The sequence below is a fragment of the Phaethon aethereus genome, assembly GCF_964289735.1.
Source record: "Phaethon aethereus genome assembly, chromosome: 25".
Taxonomy (NCBI): domain Eukaryota; kingdom Metazoa; phylum Chordata; class Aves; order Phaethontiformes; family Phaethontidae; genus Phaethon; species Phaethon aethereus.
In genome coordinates this window covers 3,953,790-3,973,007 of record NC_138601.1, presented here as the reverse complement: position 1 = coordinate 3,973,007, position 19,218 = coordinate 3,953,790, and the positions used below count along the sequence as shown (strand labels likewise).

General features: G+C 42.5%; 1 protein-coding gene across 1 annotated transcript in view; it reads right to left on the bottom strand.

Moving 5' to 3' along the window:
* Positions 1–363: 363 nt before the first annotated feature.
* Positions 364–19,218, bottom strand: part of MAP3K3 (mitogen-activated protein kinase kinase kinase 3) — a gene marked incomplete at both ends in the record, with an annotated part of 29,702 nt that continues 10,847 nt past the window's right edge. The window contains 13 exon segments of the mRNA XM_082010532.1: positions 364–592; positions 3,046–3,223; positions 4,848–4,977; positions 5,686–5,817; positions 7,629–7,777; positions 9,441–9,632; positions 10,361–10,453; positions 10,692–10,759; positions 12,426–12,487; positions 13,151–13,284; positions 17,016–17,136; positions 18,844–18,869; positions 18,872–19,088. Of these exon segments, the coding sequence (XP_081866658.1) occupies positions 364–592; positions 3,046–3,223; positions 4,848–4,977; positions 5,686–5,817; positions 7,629–7,777; positions 9,441–9,632; positions 10,361–10,453; positions 10,692–10,759; positions 12,426–12,487; positions 13,151–13,284; positions 17,016–17,136; positions 18,844–18,869; positions 18,872–19,088 (1,731 nt within the window).

The following is a 19,218-nucleotide window of genomic DNA, read 5'->3' as shown; positions in this document are numbered from 1 at the left end:
TTCTGCTCTGAAGAGCGTAGGTCTTCCAGTTCCCACTTTGGTTCAGATATCTTCACCAGTGAGACACTTCTTAGCGCCCCATCCTTGGGCCTGCAGAAAACATGCAGCCAGCTGCAATTTTACTTCAAGGTAACTAGGGCAAAAATGCAGCTCTGTTTGGACAGCTGTCGGTAGAATAAACATTAGTCCAGCAAACAAAGGTATCAGGCACAAGAGCAGACCCTAGGTTCCTTGGCATCATTTCCCCAAAGGACTAGGACAGCTGAGTTGGCATTTTGAAGATGCAGCACCACAATGGGCAGTTGCAACTAGACCAAACGGGGCACAGAAAGCCCAGCAGGAGCTGCTAGCGAGGGAGGTAATTCAGTACTGGAGCTGTGCAAACTGATGTCTGAGCAGCTCTTCAGCAGAGGGTCTGTGCCTGGCTTCCACAAAGATCTGCTTTAGAAAGTCCCGGCAATGTTCTGATATGTGAGAGGGGAGCTGGGGGTTGGTTGGTTGGGTGGCGATTTTGAAAATGGCTGCCATGGCTTCGTACTCTGCCCAGGGTGGTTTCTCTGTCAGCATTTCCACAACAGTACAACCGAGGCTCCTGGAAAAGCAAACGGAGGGGGGGGGGGAAAGGTGAGAATTGACTCACACAATCATGCACAGTATTCAGAGAGAGCTTCCAAGCAGCCAACATCAAGGTAAAGCTCTGCTCTGAAAACAGCTATAAAATGGCTTTGTGCTCAGCAAATCCCATGTGTGCGCAGATTCTGAGCCAGACCTGCCAACGTCGCTGCTTTTACTACTGTCGGACTAGCAGTAAAGTGCTGAGACAGGGAGGCTGGTTTCCACCGTGGTTCTCACTGCACCAAGAACTGTGAAGTGCCATCTGTCCAGCTCTCCTTTTGCGCAAATTCTACCCTCGGTAAACGTTTGCATTAACAATTGTACAAGAGGTGCACAGGAGATGTCCCTGAAGGCACTGCTTGACCTCAGTGGTATTTCGAGTGCTGCTGCTCCTGTTGTATCTCAAAGGCACTTGCTGAGTTGCAAGGTAGGAAACATACTTTTTAATCAAGGTCCAGTGAATCAGAGCTGGTTGACCCCACAAAGCCATTTCAGCAAAATCCCTTTTCAGCACACAGCCTCAGAATGCCCACGTGGGAAAAAATACCCCTAGTATCTCCACTTCACAAGAAACCAAGCACTGTAGACAGTCAAAGAATAATTAACGTCTTAACAGCTCCAAACTGAGAAGGCAGTAAGTTAAAATGCTGGTAGGGCAGATGCATCGTTACGTTAAGGCAACATTCCTAGTACAGTTAATAGGGCTCTGCAGGCTAATTCAAGGCAAGAATGTGATTATGGGGATGGACATGGCTGAGCCACCTTTCTGAAGCAAGCGTGACACCAATACTTTCACAGGGAAGATGGGTTTCTGTAGCACTGCAGTGATTGGTTTTTCTTCATGAAAGGATTAATTGCTTCCCCTCAGGCCACAGATTAAGCAAAAGCAGTTAGCAAACTTCTAATATCCAGTCCTGTGTTTTGATCACATTGTTCCATTAAAAAGGCAAAACTGCCTCTTCTACCTTTAAACTAAACCCTCTTTTGAAGTGAAAAGCAACAAAAAGACATTTTCAGAGGCAGACTTGCATCAATTGCCAAGACAAGGAAGGAAAGGAATTAAATCCAGTGAATATGCAAGAAATGACTTCTTGACAAGGTTTAAAATCCAACGTGAAAATTTTACACTGGTTTCCAGCCATTTAAGACTTACTAGAAGAAAGTACAGAAAATGCAAACCATGTGTGCTGGAGTGCTGGGGGTTTGCTCAAGAGCAAGCAGGGATATATTATTGTTTAGACTGATTTATACCGTTTAAGCAGATCCGGTTTCTTTAAGATATTCAGCAAACAGCAGGAATGTTTTTCATGTCAAGTCACTCCAGCAATAACAAATAGCTCACATATTCTGCTATTTAGGAAAAAGAAAATTGGAGGGGGGCCTGCAGCAGTGGCGGAAAGCCAGGTGGCTAGATTTGTTACGTCTTTGAGCCTCTCGGCCATACGCATCCACCCTGGGACTAACGCTGCACTGGAAAATTCTGACTCCCCTAAATAACGATCGGGATTGTAGGAACTGGAGCCCAGCCAACGGCAGCGTCTCTTTGATGGGAATGGACCGATGTCAGCACCAAGAGGAAATCCACAACTGCATCAACCCAGGGGGAAGGGCACGTGCTCCGTTCTCTCCCCAAGCATCCCAATGGGAAGAGTCTACAGAACTTAACTCTTTGCATACGAGATGAATTTCAGCTGTGTTTCCACTCATTGCTTGTACAGGAAACAGCATAGGCCTTGCTTTACTGTAGAAACACAAACACACCTTTTGTCGCTGTTGTCTAGTTTAGTTTTATAATCTCACCTTTTTAAGGCCTCCAAAAGTAACATTTTAACACAGGACCATTTTGCTTTTTCTTTTCAATACAGGCTATTTCTTGGCTATGCCAATAATAGCATGGCTACACTTTCCATTCATGCATACTTCAGATCACCTCTGATCTGACCTGTATCTTTTGTGTTATTCCAGGTTTGGGTATCTTTCCTTTAAAGCTTTGTCAACATACTCAAATTCTATTCCTTTCATTTCCACAGTGTTATAAGCATACCTCTCATTTTATAACAAAATGAATGGATGCTCCCTGAACAACCTCCATTTTCCCTTATATGGGATATAAGAAGGATGGAAACCTCACATCAGAAAAAGTCAGAAAACAGAAAATCACCTATCAGTTCGAAGCAGGAATGAGTGGAAAATTTTTCTGAAAAGCTAACTGAGCAGTTGTGTGTTGACATTGCAAAGCACAGCCTGCAGCAGGTCATGTCAACTACTTCAGTTCTCCTTAAACCACTCTCAGTTCTCCTTAAACCACTCTCACTTTTGATCCAGACAAAATCTGAATTTTGATATCCAAATGGACAACAGAATGTATATGTCTTATCTCGCTCCAGAAAAGCTGTAAATTGATCTATGGACAGAAAGTTAAAGCCTCACCATACGTCTGCTTTTCTTCCATAGCCTTCTCCGCTGATCACCTCTGGGCTCATCCAATATGGCGTGCCAGTGACAGAGCGGATGCCTGTTCCAGACATACAGATTGTCTGCAGCCGTTTGCTGGCCCCAAAGTCCCCAAGCTTCACATTCCCAGCAGAGTCACGGAGAATATTGGCTCCTGGACAAAAAAAAAAAAAAAAAAAAGAGAGAGAGAGAAAAGAATTGAGACAGCTGTTTTCATGCAATCCAGCTGTTGGATATCAGCACTGCAGGCTGCGGATCCAACCCAGAAATACCCATGCTCATGGTATGGCTTTTTCCCCAGTAAGCCTCAGGTGACCTGCTAAACATCATTTCTTTATTTCAGGCTGTAGACAAGCCAATTGCTAATGGCTGCAAATGGGAAAAACTTCAGGGGAAAAACACAAGGAAGTGAAGGGGGAAGGGAAATGAGAGCTGAGTCAGCACCGTCATTGTTACATTGCCTGTAAACAGCTCAGCCTATGCAGGGCCCCCAGGCCAATGGCTTAGATAGTACATAGCTGTGTAAAAAAGAATTTTATTGGGATGCTGCTTTGGTGAGTACAACCATTGCTTTCTGGTCAGCTGGGTAACAGATGTAGCTAATTAAACCACTCTGAACTCCTACAATAAACAAGTCAATCTCCACTTTACTTGGTCAGAGGTCCTGAACATGAAGCAACAGGGGAAAAAAGCAAACTTCAGAGCTTAGCTTGTATGTGGGCACAAACTAAGGCTTAGACACCAAAAAAACAGTCTTCCTCCAAAGCTGCAATAAGATCAAGAACCCTGTGTTGCCATTATCTGGTACGTGCCTATATGAACTCCTTCTGCCCACAAATAAAATGCATTTGTGCTGGGAGATAGCTTTATCACTTCATTTCCCCACTGGAAGAACTGGATTCAGAACAACAAGTCTGTCCATCCAGCACCCTGGAGGCAAGTTAACAGTTTGGCTTAGATGGGTGCAACCTAGTGAATAACCCACCAGGTAGGAAATCATTTGGTAAAGAGCACCACATGAGCAGTATACAAGGTGTTATTCAAGAATCAGCAGCTCATTTCTCTTTGCCAGCCTACAGGGGATGCAGTGAAGAGTTACAGGCAGGAACAGGAGGATATTTTTCCAGCAGCAAGCAACCCTCCTGGTCCCTCTAGAGCACAGAAAAATTTGCTTGGTGTCTGCCACATCTGTTGACATTAACTCTTAAGACTGGCTGGCTCCATGGGGTTATATGGGGAAGAGAAAGATTAAGGACTAATCCCAGAGGCTCTACATGGAAGATTAGAGGTTTCTTACACAGAAGAGGCAGGACAGTCACAAGAACCTGAGGTAAGCAGGACTGTCAAGAGCAGGCATGGTGCTCTTATGGCAATTGGTAAGCCTACCAGCTGAGAAATGGTACTTTGGCCAACCAGAGAGGAAATTAGAAGGGAAATGAGCATGCCTTATGGGGGGAGTGAAAGTCAGGGGGCAACTCAGCCTCATTTTGCTGGGGTGTGAGAGAAAGATGAAGAATTACAGGAGTGTTCCTAAGAATTACAGGCTTCCAGTCATCCTTACTATAACTAACTGCCATGTTCTCAGCCCAACTTCCCCCACCCAGCCCAGAATGCAACCTTCCCTAAGGCCTGCACAGGGATGTAAGACCAAAAAGGGATAAATGAGCAAAGCAATGTTCAGAAGCCCCAGCCAGGATACTGAATTCTTAACACTTGGTTTCTTTTTTTCAGAGTTCCTTTAGCACGTGGTCTATACATAAATCACCAGCTGATCTCACCCTTTATGTCCCTGTGCACAATCATGTTGCTGTGAAGGTACGAGACTCCCTCGAGAATCTGGCGAGTGTATTTCCGGGTTACATTTTCCGTGAGAGCACCATACGCCTTCAGCTGGTCTTTCACTGACCCCTGCACCAAAAGCAAACAGAAGGGATTGGCAAAGAAATGACAAACCACAAATCTTGCAGTCTCCATTCATTTCCCATGAGCTGTGACCGTGTTATACACCCAACCGGCACAGGAATGAATTCTGGCCTCTTCTAAAGCCTTTTTGTGAGGCTCTCGGAGCCTCTTGCCCTACGAAGCTCCTTTTAAGAAAAGCAAGGACATGCTTTATGACAAAAATAGCTTAAGCAGGGGGAGTTCTGTCTGCTTCCTCCATCCTTGAGCTGTGCTGGTAAAACTGCTTGTGAAGACAAGCAATAAAATAGTTCAGCAGACTCATCCGGGTCAAAAGTCTTGCAGGGTCAGTTTTAGCCTAATTTGCTGTACTCTATGACTCTGCTAATTCAGTTAGCCCAACTTACAAGTTGGCCCAAGTCCTCTGAAAGTGCTTTGTTAGAATAAATTTAGACTGAAGAAAAGAACCCGTGTTAGTGACTAATGAAAAGAATGTATTTAAAGTACAAGACAATAAGAAAAAACCCAAAGATGTGGTTTGGGCGTAAATAAAAAGAAAGTGGTGGCACTGTAAAGCCAGTATGAGAAAGGAGCATACCTAAGAGGGCATAAGGTGGATTACATAGTTACGGTGATCACAGCAACTAATAAATCAACTAACAAAACCACTCATCTCGCTTTATGATCTGTAACTGTGCTGCTCATGTCAGCTCTTACCCCTGGCATATACTCCATGAAGATGGTCAAGGTCTTCTCTGCTCGATCCCGTAAGCAGCCATAATACTGAACAATACGTTCGTGCTGGAGATTCTTCAGCAGCTGAATTTCACACTCCAGGGCACTCACTTCCTATGGATGTTGAAGGAGAAAATTAGGTTCTGGCCCCAGGAAATACTCCATCCCAATAAATCTGTCCATGTCACTGGAAGGATGAGGCCACTACTACACTGAAGAAGTCTTAATCCATGGCATTAGTTCACCTACCTCTTGGGAAAGAAAAATATTACCAATGTTTCATGTTAATCCTTACTGTGTAATAAGCACGTAAGTATTGATGTAGAAGCTTTGATAGAACACAAGCAGTATCATGTATGGATTTAGTACCAGGAAAACTTTGTTTCTTGTCTTGATTCTGTCAGCTGAATAGCTTTAGCCAATTAGGTTGAAAGCATTCTTCACACACTACACAGATACAACTTTACGTCTCACCACTAAGCCGAGGGTGTTAATTTCAATTATGAAAAAGCTCTGAATACACAGTTACAGAATTGCTAGGAATCTTTCTGTAGGAACCTCAACCCATTACAGAGCAAGACTACAGGTGCTAAGAGTTCCTCACTTGTCACCCAGTCCTGTTCTGATTCACTCTGATAATTTTACTTGAATCAACCTTAGAAATAGCTTCCTCTCTTATTTACTTCAAAGAATCTGCAGTTATGCACAGGAAACTGAGTCTCCGCTTTATTCCTGCCACAGACAACAAGGTATCATAGTGCAAAGGCAAAAAGGCTATCCAACAATTTCAGACCGAATCAGCGGTGTTTGTTGCCCCAGAAAAGTATCAGGTTCTTGCTGAATCCAGGGAACGAATAGGCTGAACATCAAAGATACTAGAGCACGAGTATTTATGGAAAAAGGAATGATGATTTCCCCCAAATTAGTTCCACTTAACTCTCTCCGCTCCTGCCACTGGAAGATGCCAGGTTCACTTCTCTTGCTTTGGGAGAGGATGCAGCTCTCCAAGAGCAAAGACCTGGCTGCTGCAGGGATGCAGGGAACCAGAGGCAGTTGCTTAATCAAGACAACTGATAGTTTAAAGTTTGGAGTTGCAGTGCCTTCAAAATACATTCCAGACTCTTCCTTGGCTCAGAGTTATTGCCTGATTTACAACAGAGACATGGTATAACTTAGAACTTACCAAGTTAGGCTTTATCTTGGCACCAACATCCCATATAAAATCAGAATAATTAAATCTTCACGGATCAGTTATTCCGGCTCAAAGTGAATTTGTTCAATATTGGGAAACTGGTGCATCGTTAAAACACTAGCAAAGAACTTAACAGCCATTCCAGCTGCATCCACTGTGCAGGGACTTGTGTGCTAACCTGTAATTTCAAGGTGCCTCTTCCCAGCTCCATTATTTTTAATGCATTGTCACATCACTGTTCTTGATTAATTTACACACCACAGTTCAGTTTGTCTTGAAGACAGGGAGAATTCAGAAGTAGAAAGAGGTAATTAATACACTTGATACAGGACCGACCATATAACCCTAGAAAGTGGGTTTTGCAAGTGCACGCAGCTTTTTTTTTTTTTTTTTTTTAAATGAAAAAAGTTCTGCTCTTTCTGGGTTTAGTTTCATTCACATCCATGTCTAACCAGGAACATAGGACAGTCTAGTATTCCTCAAGTAACCTGGCAACAAACCAAAAAGCTGAGAAGGGAGAGCCAAAAACGAAGCCAGAAAATGGATTTTAGTTTCAGGCTGAAGTTAGTAATACGGAAAAGTAATTTTTAAATGACTCTTATTCCTCTCCACATGACTTAAAACCATAGTACAAACTAAGATAGATACTAGCTTTCGAGGACAGACAGATACAGGCATTTTAAAGGATCTCAAAGTCTGCATAATGAATTTTAAATACTGCGATGAGGATTACCTTGCTTGTTTCAGGACTCTCTGGGTCAAACTGGACCTGCTTAGCTGCAAGCTCTCTGCCCGTGTCCACATCATAGCACAAATACACACGACCAAAAGCACCCTGGCCCAGCAGTTTTCCTCGTCGCCAGTTTATTGGAGCACTTGGAGCTAAAAAAGAACAGTAACAATTTATCTTTTTGTTATGGTCTTTAAAGATAAAGGTGATCTTTTCAATGATCAATCCCCATCATACTGGGATTGAAACAGAGATTTTGCAGTTGAAGAAACAGACGCGAGGCACTCTCCGAGTATAAGGGAGTTAGTGGCAGAACTCCGAACAGAATCCAACCATTCAGACTCTCAGGACCTGCTGACTGGTGTCCCATTAAAATGAAATTGCGAAACATTTTGCCAAGATATAATATTAACAATTTATTCAATGAGGTTGACGAAATTTCATTCCACCAGCACAGTGGATTCTACAAAATCACTGTCTTAAGAGATGGGGCAGCAATTAAACAGCATCTTCCAACCCTTGACCTGTAGTTACTACATGCATCAGATGAAGTAGAGCTGGATGAGCCCTGCTGAATCAATCCCACCAAGCTGGGAATGACTGTTAAAGCTCCTAGGAGAACTTGAAGGTCATTACTTCTGAGTTCTTTGCCAACTGTTGGTCAGTTCGAGGTTCCTCCTCCTGCGGGAAGGATTTCACTGCAAGGCTATTGCTACAGCAGAAAAATTAGAAGTCATCATTCCCTAATAGAAACTGATAAGGTAGGGGCCATAACATAAGCACAGTGCAGGTATCTTCTTTACCTGCTGAACAATCAGACTCTAATGAAAATATACACGAGAACCAGCCAAAGCAGCTGCCTCTAATACCCCAGCAGGAGGTTACGTCAGCAGGGAATTATGAGTTCTCATTGTTCTACGCGCTGGCGAGCACATTGCACAAGCAGCAGTCTCCTGACCCAGAGATTAATACCTGAGCCCAGTTTTCCTGACTGCACTTGACACCAAAACATATTACTCAAAGAGCAGTGCTTTAGCTCTAACTTTGAACATGATACTACCAGACTCATGCAGTGCAATGCATCCAATTAGGTTGTATCTAACAAGAAACTCTAAAAACAAAGACAGGAACCAGCCATCTGGACAGTGTGAAAACACACAAGAGCTGAGAGATCAGCTTTGCCACGTCTAATTTAATCAGATTTACTGCCAGTCAGTGTTTTAGTGTGTTCCTTACTCTGCTGCATTAATGCCTTCATTTTGATCCTTAAATTACTGTATGGGATATCTGAAGTTCAGTAATGATTTATGCTCCATTTCTTTTTTTATAATATAAAGTTCCCCAAAAACCAATGCAGGGATGCTTTTAATACAGAAGTAAATGTTTCTATTAAGGAGCAAGTGAAATAAATACAGCCCTCAACTAGTAAAATAACTGTAATCCACAAGCCTGACTACAAATGTTAATGTATCAAGAAAATAAATAAGCTTGTCTGACTGTTTTAAGAACCTTGTAGATCATCTCTAGATCCAATCAACTTACATTTTTTTTACTACTTAGCTGGATTTCCAATGCTTTCTAAAGTAAAGGTCAGCTCCCAGCGTAAGACTGCATATTCTTAGAAGAAAAAGAGTACCTGCCTTACAGGTGAGACAGATTGGTCTCAAAACACAGCCAAGCAATTACGTGGTTTTGAATGGCTTGTTAAAATCAAACTACGGTAATATATTGGGTGTGGAGTTCATCTCCAAAAGCCTTTTGTTGCCCACAACCCCAGGAGGCCTTTCCCCAGTTGTCATCTGGGTGGCTGCTTACATTTGGTGGGAATGTTCCTCTCCTGCACACCAAGGGCATTTTCGCTGTCGGCACTCCGCAGGCGCCCCCGGGGGTCCAGGTACTGCAATGCCAGGCCCAAGTTTTCTCCGTTGGTGCTTAAGGAACGACTTGAAGGAACCAAGGTGAAAAGATTCCCTTGGTGACGCCGTATCCGGGGAAACGTCCTCCGGCCTGGAGAAAAAAGTAAAAATTTTAAATAACGTGCTTACAAGTGGAAGGTAATGGCTGGAGGCTGGGCAACGAAGAGAAGGAAGAGGAAAAAAAACATGTTCTGGTCTGTTCCCAGGGAGCAGAATCTACTGCCAAACAGACAAGATGCAAAAATATAACTGCTCAGGGATGGTGCTGCTTGAGTTCAGTACAGCTTTGGATCGTTCCCAAAGCAGAAGGGAGAGAAGACTTTGTAATGCCCTCAGTGCAGTAGTGCAAGACCTAAGCTTGCCTTCCAAAGCAAAAATCTACAGGCTACCACACAAGCTCCGAGGCTTGTTAACAACTACACAGACAGAATAACTTTCTAGATAACGTGCCAGGACTTGGAAATAAAAACCATAAAGAAAGATTACGACAACTTGCATCTCTTACGAAACTTTGAGAAATTAATTTGCATAAAGCCATCTGACAAGCAGAGAAGTGACTCTTTAAGTCACTGGTATATTTAAAAGATGCAGAAGCAAGTTTGCATTGTGAATTAGCAGAGTGTAATGAATCCCTTACAAACAGCCATCATGGGTTGCTATGAAAATGTGGCACCACACACGGTAGCATTAACTCCAGCAGTAATTGCAAGGACCAGGGCACTTCCGGACTCTTCAGCTAGGCGTACACTCGCCCCTGGAGCTTGCCATCGCCTCACCTTCTTTTTCAAGCCTGGAATCAAAGGTCTGAAAACAACTCACCATCGTTGTAGTCTTTGTGCTGCATAGAGACATTGTAGCGCCGAGGGTAGGTCCCACCTTTCCCTGCTTTGTCATAGATCTGATTCTCACGATCTGGAAGGAGATGCAAAGACAGAAGTGAGGCTCCTTCAAAAAGTACAGGAAATTCTGTTATTAGAACATGTAACAGCAGGTTTTTTTAGGAAGAGGTGAGTAATAAATTACTTCATCACTTTTCAGTCAACATATCCACAGTTCTTCTATTTATATAATCCCAGCAAACATATAGGGTAGCCAGCAAACAGCAGAAAATATCCAGATCAAATAATCTTTATACTGGACGCTGACATACCTGAGAACTCCTGTCTATTATCAGGAAAGCTTTGTGCCCTTGACATCCGTGACTTCCGAAAAGAAGGACTATTAAAGAAAGAAGGCAAGAATAAGTTTTGGTATCTACAGGAGGAAAACCTACAAGGACTTCAAATACAAGCTAATACTAGTAAAATAACTGTAATCGACAAGCCTGACTACAAATGTTAATGTATCAAGAAAATAAATAAGCTTGTCTGACTGTTTTAAGCACATCAGTAACTATGATTCCCAAACCTGTGACCCTGCAATAATTTCATGCTACATCTCAAAGCTGAAGTCGGGCTAAGCCTCAGCTAACCAGACTATTTCCCAATGTGGGCAGTCATCCTTTCTGTTCAGTTTGTACTATTTATTCGGCAGTTCCCCAGACTGTGGTTTGAGACCCAGAGCTTCCTTCAGCCACGTGAAATAGAAGGTTAAAACCAAGGCTAAGAGGAAGGGCAGGACAGGGTACCGCTTGCAGCACATTGCTCACGAGGCAGTGGACAATGGGGACCACTGCCCCCAGTGATTTACCATGAGGGGTAAGAGTTCCTCTCATGAAAGCTGTGCACTTTCCTCTCTACCAGCAACAGAAGAGCCTAAACACAAGAACTCCTTACAACCCTCCTGTTTCTCCCCAACAAGCAAGCCTAAGTATGGCCCCTTGTTTGGCAGAAGGCCTTTAACAGAGATTACAAAAACTTAACTTGTGCCAAAGCCATGTTATTTGCACTTTTTTTTTTGTGTGTTAACCAGTGTAAATGGAGTGAGCCTGATACAGCTTTCGGACTCCCAAATGAGATTCCTTTCCTACTACACAAAGAACAGCAGCCTCCCCAGATGATGCCCATTCCTACAAGGAGTAACCAGGAAGGCTTTTTTTCCATCCTCTACTTAGGGCAGGGAAAGGGGAGAGAAGGACAGGTAATAAATTAGCAACGTTCCCGCCCCCAAGTAAATGAACGCATGCATACACACAGGTTAACTGTAAGGGCTTCCTTGTAACTCCATAAACCGGAGGAAATGAATGGCTACAAAACCAAACCTCAAGTACTTGACATAAAAGCATACACTACCTACAGGAATCAGCTTGGAGGAATCTTACAAACATGCTGAAGCCAAATATTACAGGTGATGGGAAGCTATAGCTGCTATTCATGTTAATAGGACCTATGGCTGCCCACCAACACCTCAAGCAACACCAACAGCAAAGAAAGGGAAGAAAAAGATCTGGAGCATCAGACTATCACAAACTCTTTATCAAAGGAAGAGCCCCCCTATTTACCTTTGGAATTAATATTGTATCTTGCTGGACACAGGAATCTAGTGTAATGATCTATTTCTGTAACCTTAGAATAGGTTGTTGGTTGGTTAGGTTTTTTTAAATGAACAAGTAGAGCCTTGTCTAAAAGAGATTAAAATACCCTGCAGCCAGATGTTCTCAGAGCCTAGGCTCCACACAGATGGCGTGCTTCAGAACTTTGTATTTATAACAGAGCTACTGAAGCACCGGTTTGACTGCGTACGGTTTTGCCAGAAGATAAAACAGCCTTAAGAAGGAGTTAATTCTCTCTAAGAAACATATTCGGATATCGGTAGGAAGTAAGTTCCTATTTCTCTCCAGGAAGATTTATGAGATGGAAAACAGACTTTTGTGCAAGTACAAGTGGCATTTCTATTTGAGCATGTAAGTTCCTACCAGCTTGTACATTTGTACCTGTCTGCTGACCTGTCCAAGGACTGACAGCTTCCTGACACAGAGTTTTCCGCACTGCTTAATGGGTCCAGCATCTGCAACACAAAAGGAATCACATGGCAACATCAGTTCCATCTAATTCCTGAAAGAGGTTGTGCAAGAGGATGAGAGTCCACTACTGCTTGCCTGGAGGACATCCAGTTGAAAAGAGGAGTCTAAAGCTATTTAGAATGTACACTGTTAAGGACATATAAAATTTGAGACACTGCTTTGGGTGTCAAAGGACTCTGCTGTGAAAATGAAAGCTTAAGTCAGCCTTGTACTGCATTTTGATCCCAAGTGACTTCAGGAATAGTTTCTGCTGGTGCTACTGCATTTCTGCCTCCACCTGCAAGTCGCCCTTTGGCCTTACTTCCTAGTTTTCTGAATGGTGAGCGCAGTTTCAAATGCAAGAGGGTCACATGAACCTGGTAATAGGAAACCTGACATACATGTGTAACACACACTAAAACTGCTCATTCAGAGGTGGAAAGACAATGCCCAACATGCATGGTAACTGCTTCTGGCAGTCCAACAAAGGCTTTGAACTTACACAACTACAAACAAGTTTGAAGTGTGGTTTACATGAACAAAGCAGTACTAGTAGGTGCTAATGCAACTACAGCTAGTGAATATCCTGGAGTGAAAAAGAGAGCAGCAATGAGTTCCTTAACGAGGAAGGACTTACTTTTTTTTTTCACCTTAATGGTCATACTTACACACTGTTCATTGGTTTCTGGGATGAATTCACCTTCACTATTTATGCTGGTGTAGGAACCCTGCCGAGCAATGCGCTGTTGCCTCTCTGGAACATACCCAGGAGGTGGTGAACTTCGGCCTGTGTTCTGGGAACCTGGGCCAGAAAGAAGGACATTTTTGATATTTATACGTACTGAAATGAGACGGCACAGACATGTACACAAAATCCAAATATTCACCTCTAATGCTAGACCTCTACGATCACAACAGCTCTCGAGTGAACGTTACAGTCTGGACAGAAATGGAACCAGGAGGTGCCACGTCAAAAAGCCAATCATTCAACGAGCACCTGTACTGTCATTTTAGGCACTACAAGATTATTGGTGAAGTTCCTAGCAGAACAGTTACTATTTATAACCTGCTCAACCTTCTGAGCATAATTTCAGTGTCTCAGGGAAGGCAGAGGTCTCCAGGAATCCCTCGCTTTTGCGCATGAACTTTATTTCACTGCTAGTCTCCACTAAACAAAACACTTGCAAGGGCAACTGATCTTCTGTCTTGATTACAAGTTTGCCTCAACTAGTATCACTTACCTTGACTGACAAGCACTATCCCTGCTAGTCATCATCAGCTGAGCTAATTATACTGACACTGAGCAATTTCAGTATCACATGGGAGCACCGGTACCTACATAACCCCAAAATTTCTGTTTGTGTGAAAAATGAAACTGTATGACTAGTTTGGGCAAAAACACACGGAGGTCAATTCTGCAATTTCTGTTCATCAGATGAGATAGCTAAATGGACAGAGAGTATGTTTAAGGACCAAAGGATGAAAAAAACATTTTACTCATCTGTTAGTGGTACCACCCAAAGACTTTCTGTTGTGCTACCTACTGAGAGAAATTTCACCCCTAGGAATTATTTTTTTCTTTGCAGATCTCAAAGATGATACTTTAGAAACAGGAAGATACAAAATCCCTTTTTGCAGTGACCTATCCACCTGCAGCTCCCACCAACTCACACTATGAGCTCCAAGATATGCTGTGGCCCAGCCAACCTACTCAAGGTCACCCATAAAGTTAGAGACAACATTTTGAGATCAGCTCTCAAGCTGTGCTCTTTACAATGCTGTTTTCAATTAACTGTGTGTACTCAGGTGCTACGAAAGATGGGTAAAGATCAGCAAATACTCTCCCAAGGAAAATATTTTCTACATAAGTTATTGTAATAAAGAGTGAAGGCAAACATCGGCAGAAGCTAACTGAAAAGCAGTGCACACACCTTTCAGAGGACTGCAGAGGGAAAAAAAAAACCCCAATGTTGGCATGGCTTAGGGTGCATGAAGGGGTGAACTACATGCACAAAAAAATAATCTATTGCTTAGAGCTACCACCTGATTTTCCAAGTAGCTCTGTGGGGCTCACGTGATATTACAAGCCAACTGGCGTGGAGATAAACGAGAGAGCGAGCGTGCTTTGGGGCTGCACTGAGTCACGGGAGCACACTTTCACTCTTTCCGATACAATGCCATGGCTGGCAAAAGGGAGCCCAAGTCCTGCTGGCATCGGCCCAGCCGCTATTGTGGAAAGGCCACCATCACTAGGCAGGAAAAGGAAGTCGGCACTAAATCAATGTATATCAAAGGAAGTGAGTGGAAAAAACACAAGTGCTGCCAGAATGCTTAGCAACTTTTTTTTTTTTTATTTAAATAAAAGTTATCTTTACTTCCAAACCTCTGAGCTGGTGACAGCAGGCTTGAGGCCTGTCCACTTCAGAAGACAGGAACTACACAAATGTATCTCCTGGATGCAGACAATTTCTGTTGAACGCTGCTTTTGACTTTCATTGCACGATGTGGTCTGAATAGGAAAGTCTCTATGCCTGAAACGCTAAGAAACAGGGGTACATTCCTTTTTCAAATCAAAGATAGGAGAGAGAAGGAAGAAAAAATTGATTCAAGACTGAGCTGTTGCCAAATTATCATCAGACCTCTGACAGAACTGGAACTCTTCTTGGACCTCTTTGTAATTTAACAGTCTGGTACTTTGACATGTTCAGAAAATAAAACCAATGCTTTCTTGATTGATGAATGACAGACTGATCAGAAAGCATCCATAAGCTGGGATAAGAGGAAAGAGTCTGTACAACTGGGATACAGAAGGGGCCCCTTATTATTGTACAGTTTACCCACGACAGACACTCGGTAGTCTGTTAGCTTTGGCATCATTATTTGGATACCTTAGAATGCCAATAAAGGAAAAATACTTTTTTAAAAATAAAATATTTTTGGCATTGAATTTGTCTGTGAAAAAGAAACGTGGTGTTCAGATATGCATGGATACTGCTGCCTTCTTCGCAGGATGGAGCAATGTTGCTCTTTTTATGCATATTAACTTCAGACTAGAAAGGATGGGAAAACCCTTTTCATCCCAGTTTCAGTCACGTACTTCACAAGTTTTCAGCACTTCTTTTTCCGTTTGTTTGCTACTTCATAAAAGCAAACTGTATAAAAGGGGATCCGCAGACTCTAGACAGGATACAAGCAGGTTTGCTAGACAGGTCTAGTATCAACAACTACTAGTCTAGTTCTCAAGTCCTCTACTGAGCTTCCTCTCCCAATCACCTTTGTGCAGAACAGCATGGATCTGACTCCAGTTTAGAACCCCCACCATGGAGACTGTTGTAGTTTAATTGGATTTATTATTTGACAGTAAGATTGCATTGCGAATACTGATCTTAATTCCTATAACAATTATGTCTCAAGTTTACAGTTAATGAAACTGAAGCACTCCTATACAGGGAGCTGGTTTAGAACTTGGAAACAAAACAGCTCTGACATTCCCAGCTCCTAGTACTGCACCTGTCGTCTGAAGCATTAGCTCTGACAAGCTCCAAAATAGTTGTTGTAACAAACACAGCCATGCTCTGCTGCTGTTTCCAGCAAAATTTAGCTTTTCCTCACTTCTAAAGCAAAAGTCATTTACACAGAACACCACCTCAGGCACTAGCCTTCATACTGCAGATCCCTATTAATTGCTCTTTCACTGCTCACCAAGTTTCACACCAAGGAGCCAGATTCTAAACCACAAACTTTTTTTTTGGACCCATAAGTCTTTGAAGCAGTTTCAGGTGTTTTAGTTTTTCATATAAAAAGTTAACAGCTTTGAGCATCCTTCAAGCAGAGTTGAATAGTACTGCATAGTTATACAAGGTGTTATCACAAAGAAATCGGGACAACTCAGACAAATCTACTAGAGAGAGAAGTCATGAAAATTAGTGTCTTACATGGACCTTTCCACTAAACATGAGTTCACTAAGCTAACAGAGACAAAGGAACGTATTACTTTGACTTTTCTCATTATCTTTTGTGCAGCTGTGCCAGTCACCTATGATATTAGCTTTGTGCTCTACTCACCTGGTAATTACGAGTGTGAAAGGTTAGGGAACTCAGTGTGTAGGGCACTGGTTAGATATGCAGTGGCAATTCCTGTGCTGCTAGTATAATGCTTGATTACAGAGTGAGGAGAGATTCCAAAGTCCAACATAAAAACCCCCAATAAAATCAAATCTAGGTTTCATGAACTGAAATTGCCAATCCAAATAAAAAGCTTAATGGACTCACGTAAGCTTTCCAAATTTCTAACCTCAGTGAATCTGGCTTTAGGACATCCCCTTTAGCAGCTCCTCATCTGTTCAACAACTTAGTAAGGAACTTTGAAACATTCTATTGTAAACATATTAAGAGCTTTTGAAAATGAACTCCCTTGTCCTAGAATAACCTTTCAATTTCTCATGGTTTTCATAAATGCTATACCATAAATATTAGTGCCCAAGAGATACATTTCACAAAACAAGGACAAGCAGAAGTGACAAAAATACTCACTGACAGATAGATGCCTACTTCTGGGTTCTGGCTGCTGGTAGGGTGCGTTCACATCCCCGACAGATTGGGAAGTTTTAATCCTGACTTGTTTGGGCAGTCCAGAATGGGGTGAAGAACTGGTCTGTTGGGTAAAATAAAAAAAAAAAAAAAAGAAAAAAAAGAAAAAAAATGAGACTGAGGAGCTCAAGCAGTCTGGCCACAGTTTCAAAAATATCATTATGTTTAGTAGCAAGAAAGTAGCTGAGAAACAGTTCTAGAGCCTGAAATCTTATTAACTTCACAGAACACAAACAATAAAGGCAACAAGAGAGCAAGCTTCATAATTACTGTGTAAAACAGGAGCCGAACAACTAGAGCATGCTGCCCTCCAGCCTCAAATCAATGCAGGATTTACAAGTCTCAATGTTTGTCTTCCATTAGCAGCTACCTCTGAAACAAGAAGGGGCTCGTATCACTCTCTGAGACCAGACCACGGAAGAACCTACAATTTCTATCAGCCACCTTGGCCAGCAGAGATAAATTACAAATCTTTCACTCTTTCAGAAGCACTTAGATAGCAAGCTGACTCCCCACAATTTTTAAAATAGTACACTGACAATTCAGTCGGTCTAAGTGAAAATAAAATTCTAGAGCGTTTAAGAGCACAAAGAGTTTGGAGATGCCAACATGAATGCTGCTTGTGTTGCTTTTATTCACCCTTCCCTGAACGTACATAGACATAATCTAATTAAAGATAATTTTTCCACGGTGTCATCTTCTCATTCAAATCAGGAAGAGAAATGAAAGGAGACATGTCAAAGGACTTCTCCCCCATTTGTTGACAAAGATGGAAGGGGTAACTCCAGCAAACTTTGTAGGAAGAGGAACTGCAGGATGGTTTTGCAATTTAGGGCAGTAGGATGCTGCCCAGGAGAACTGGTGCCCTCCATGCGCAGCACTTACGCACAGCTCTGCCATGAGGAACTGCAAGGCCACTTCAGACTCCAGAGGGTGCTCACTTGGAAATATTTAGACTGCAGCTTCAGGCAGCTAACACCTCTGTGCTCTCTCCATGGATGATACAGGGAACACGGGCTCTTAACAGAGGACTGAACAGGACACCAGCTATCTGAGGATGGCGCGCTGAGGTCTGAACGTACCAAATACTGTGAATTGCCAACTTCCCCCAAGCAAATGAGATCCTATGCATGCCAAAGCAGGTGCTCAATACTAGCGGACACTTTCAGTTTTAATCTTTTTGTCCCAAAGCACCTAGTTTTACAAGAGGATATAATACTCCTTTCCTCTTGTGCGTTACAGAATTTAACTGATGTTAACTTATTTTATTGAGAGGAACAGAACCAAATATACCCCAAGCAAATTAATACTGACTTCTGAAAATTATTTGAATATGACTGGCAAACAAAGGTGTGAGGCCACACAATCAAAAAAGTAAAGTATGGAATAGTTGCTCATTTAATAAGCACTTACCCTTGCACAGAGTGAGGAGGGAGCCTCATTTAAAATTATATATACTCTACCATGAACAGATTCATGGGAGCCGAATAAAGGGTGCAGAGGTCACACCACTTATGTGGACAGTCTGGCTTTAGTACTCTAGGTGTTCAACTTAACCAGTTCTTCCCATTAGTTTCTAAACACAAAAAGAGGACTGACAACAGAAGCGAGTTGCTTGATAAAAGAAAGCACAAATGAGCCACAGGAAGAGGCACAAGAAAATTAATATAAATGCTATTCACAAACACAGGCTCTCAGTACTAGTCACACAGCTATTGCTGTAAAGTTAATTTGGTTTATATACATATTTGTGCCAAAGTCACGGCATTACCTTTCCATCCCCAGAAAAAGAAAAGAGCACAACCAAAACAAAATCTGCATCCTGTACTTCAGGAAAAATAATGCTTCCCGCTCCCTCAGTGGGATGAGATCATGCAGCCAAGAAACCTCCTTCAGACTCGTGGGCTTTTGCTTTATCACATGTAGGGCTCTCCTGTCAGGCAACTCAGAACTGAAGAGGAAGTCGGAGGAGAGGGGGGAAACAGTGGCACTTACTGAAGACTTCGCTGTTTGTTTCTGCTTTGAGCAAAAGAGGAAAAAACAGCTAATAACAGGACAACACCACAGTACTGGCTACTGGCTGGTGTAGGGATGAGATTTACTAAGTGTTTACTGTAGGTGGTTTCCATAAAGTTTAGAAAGTGTC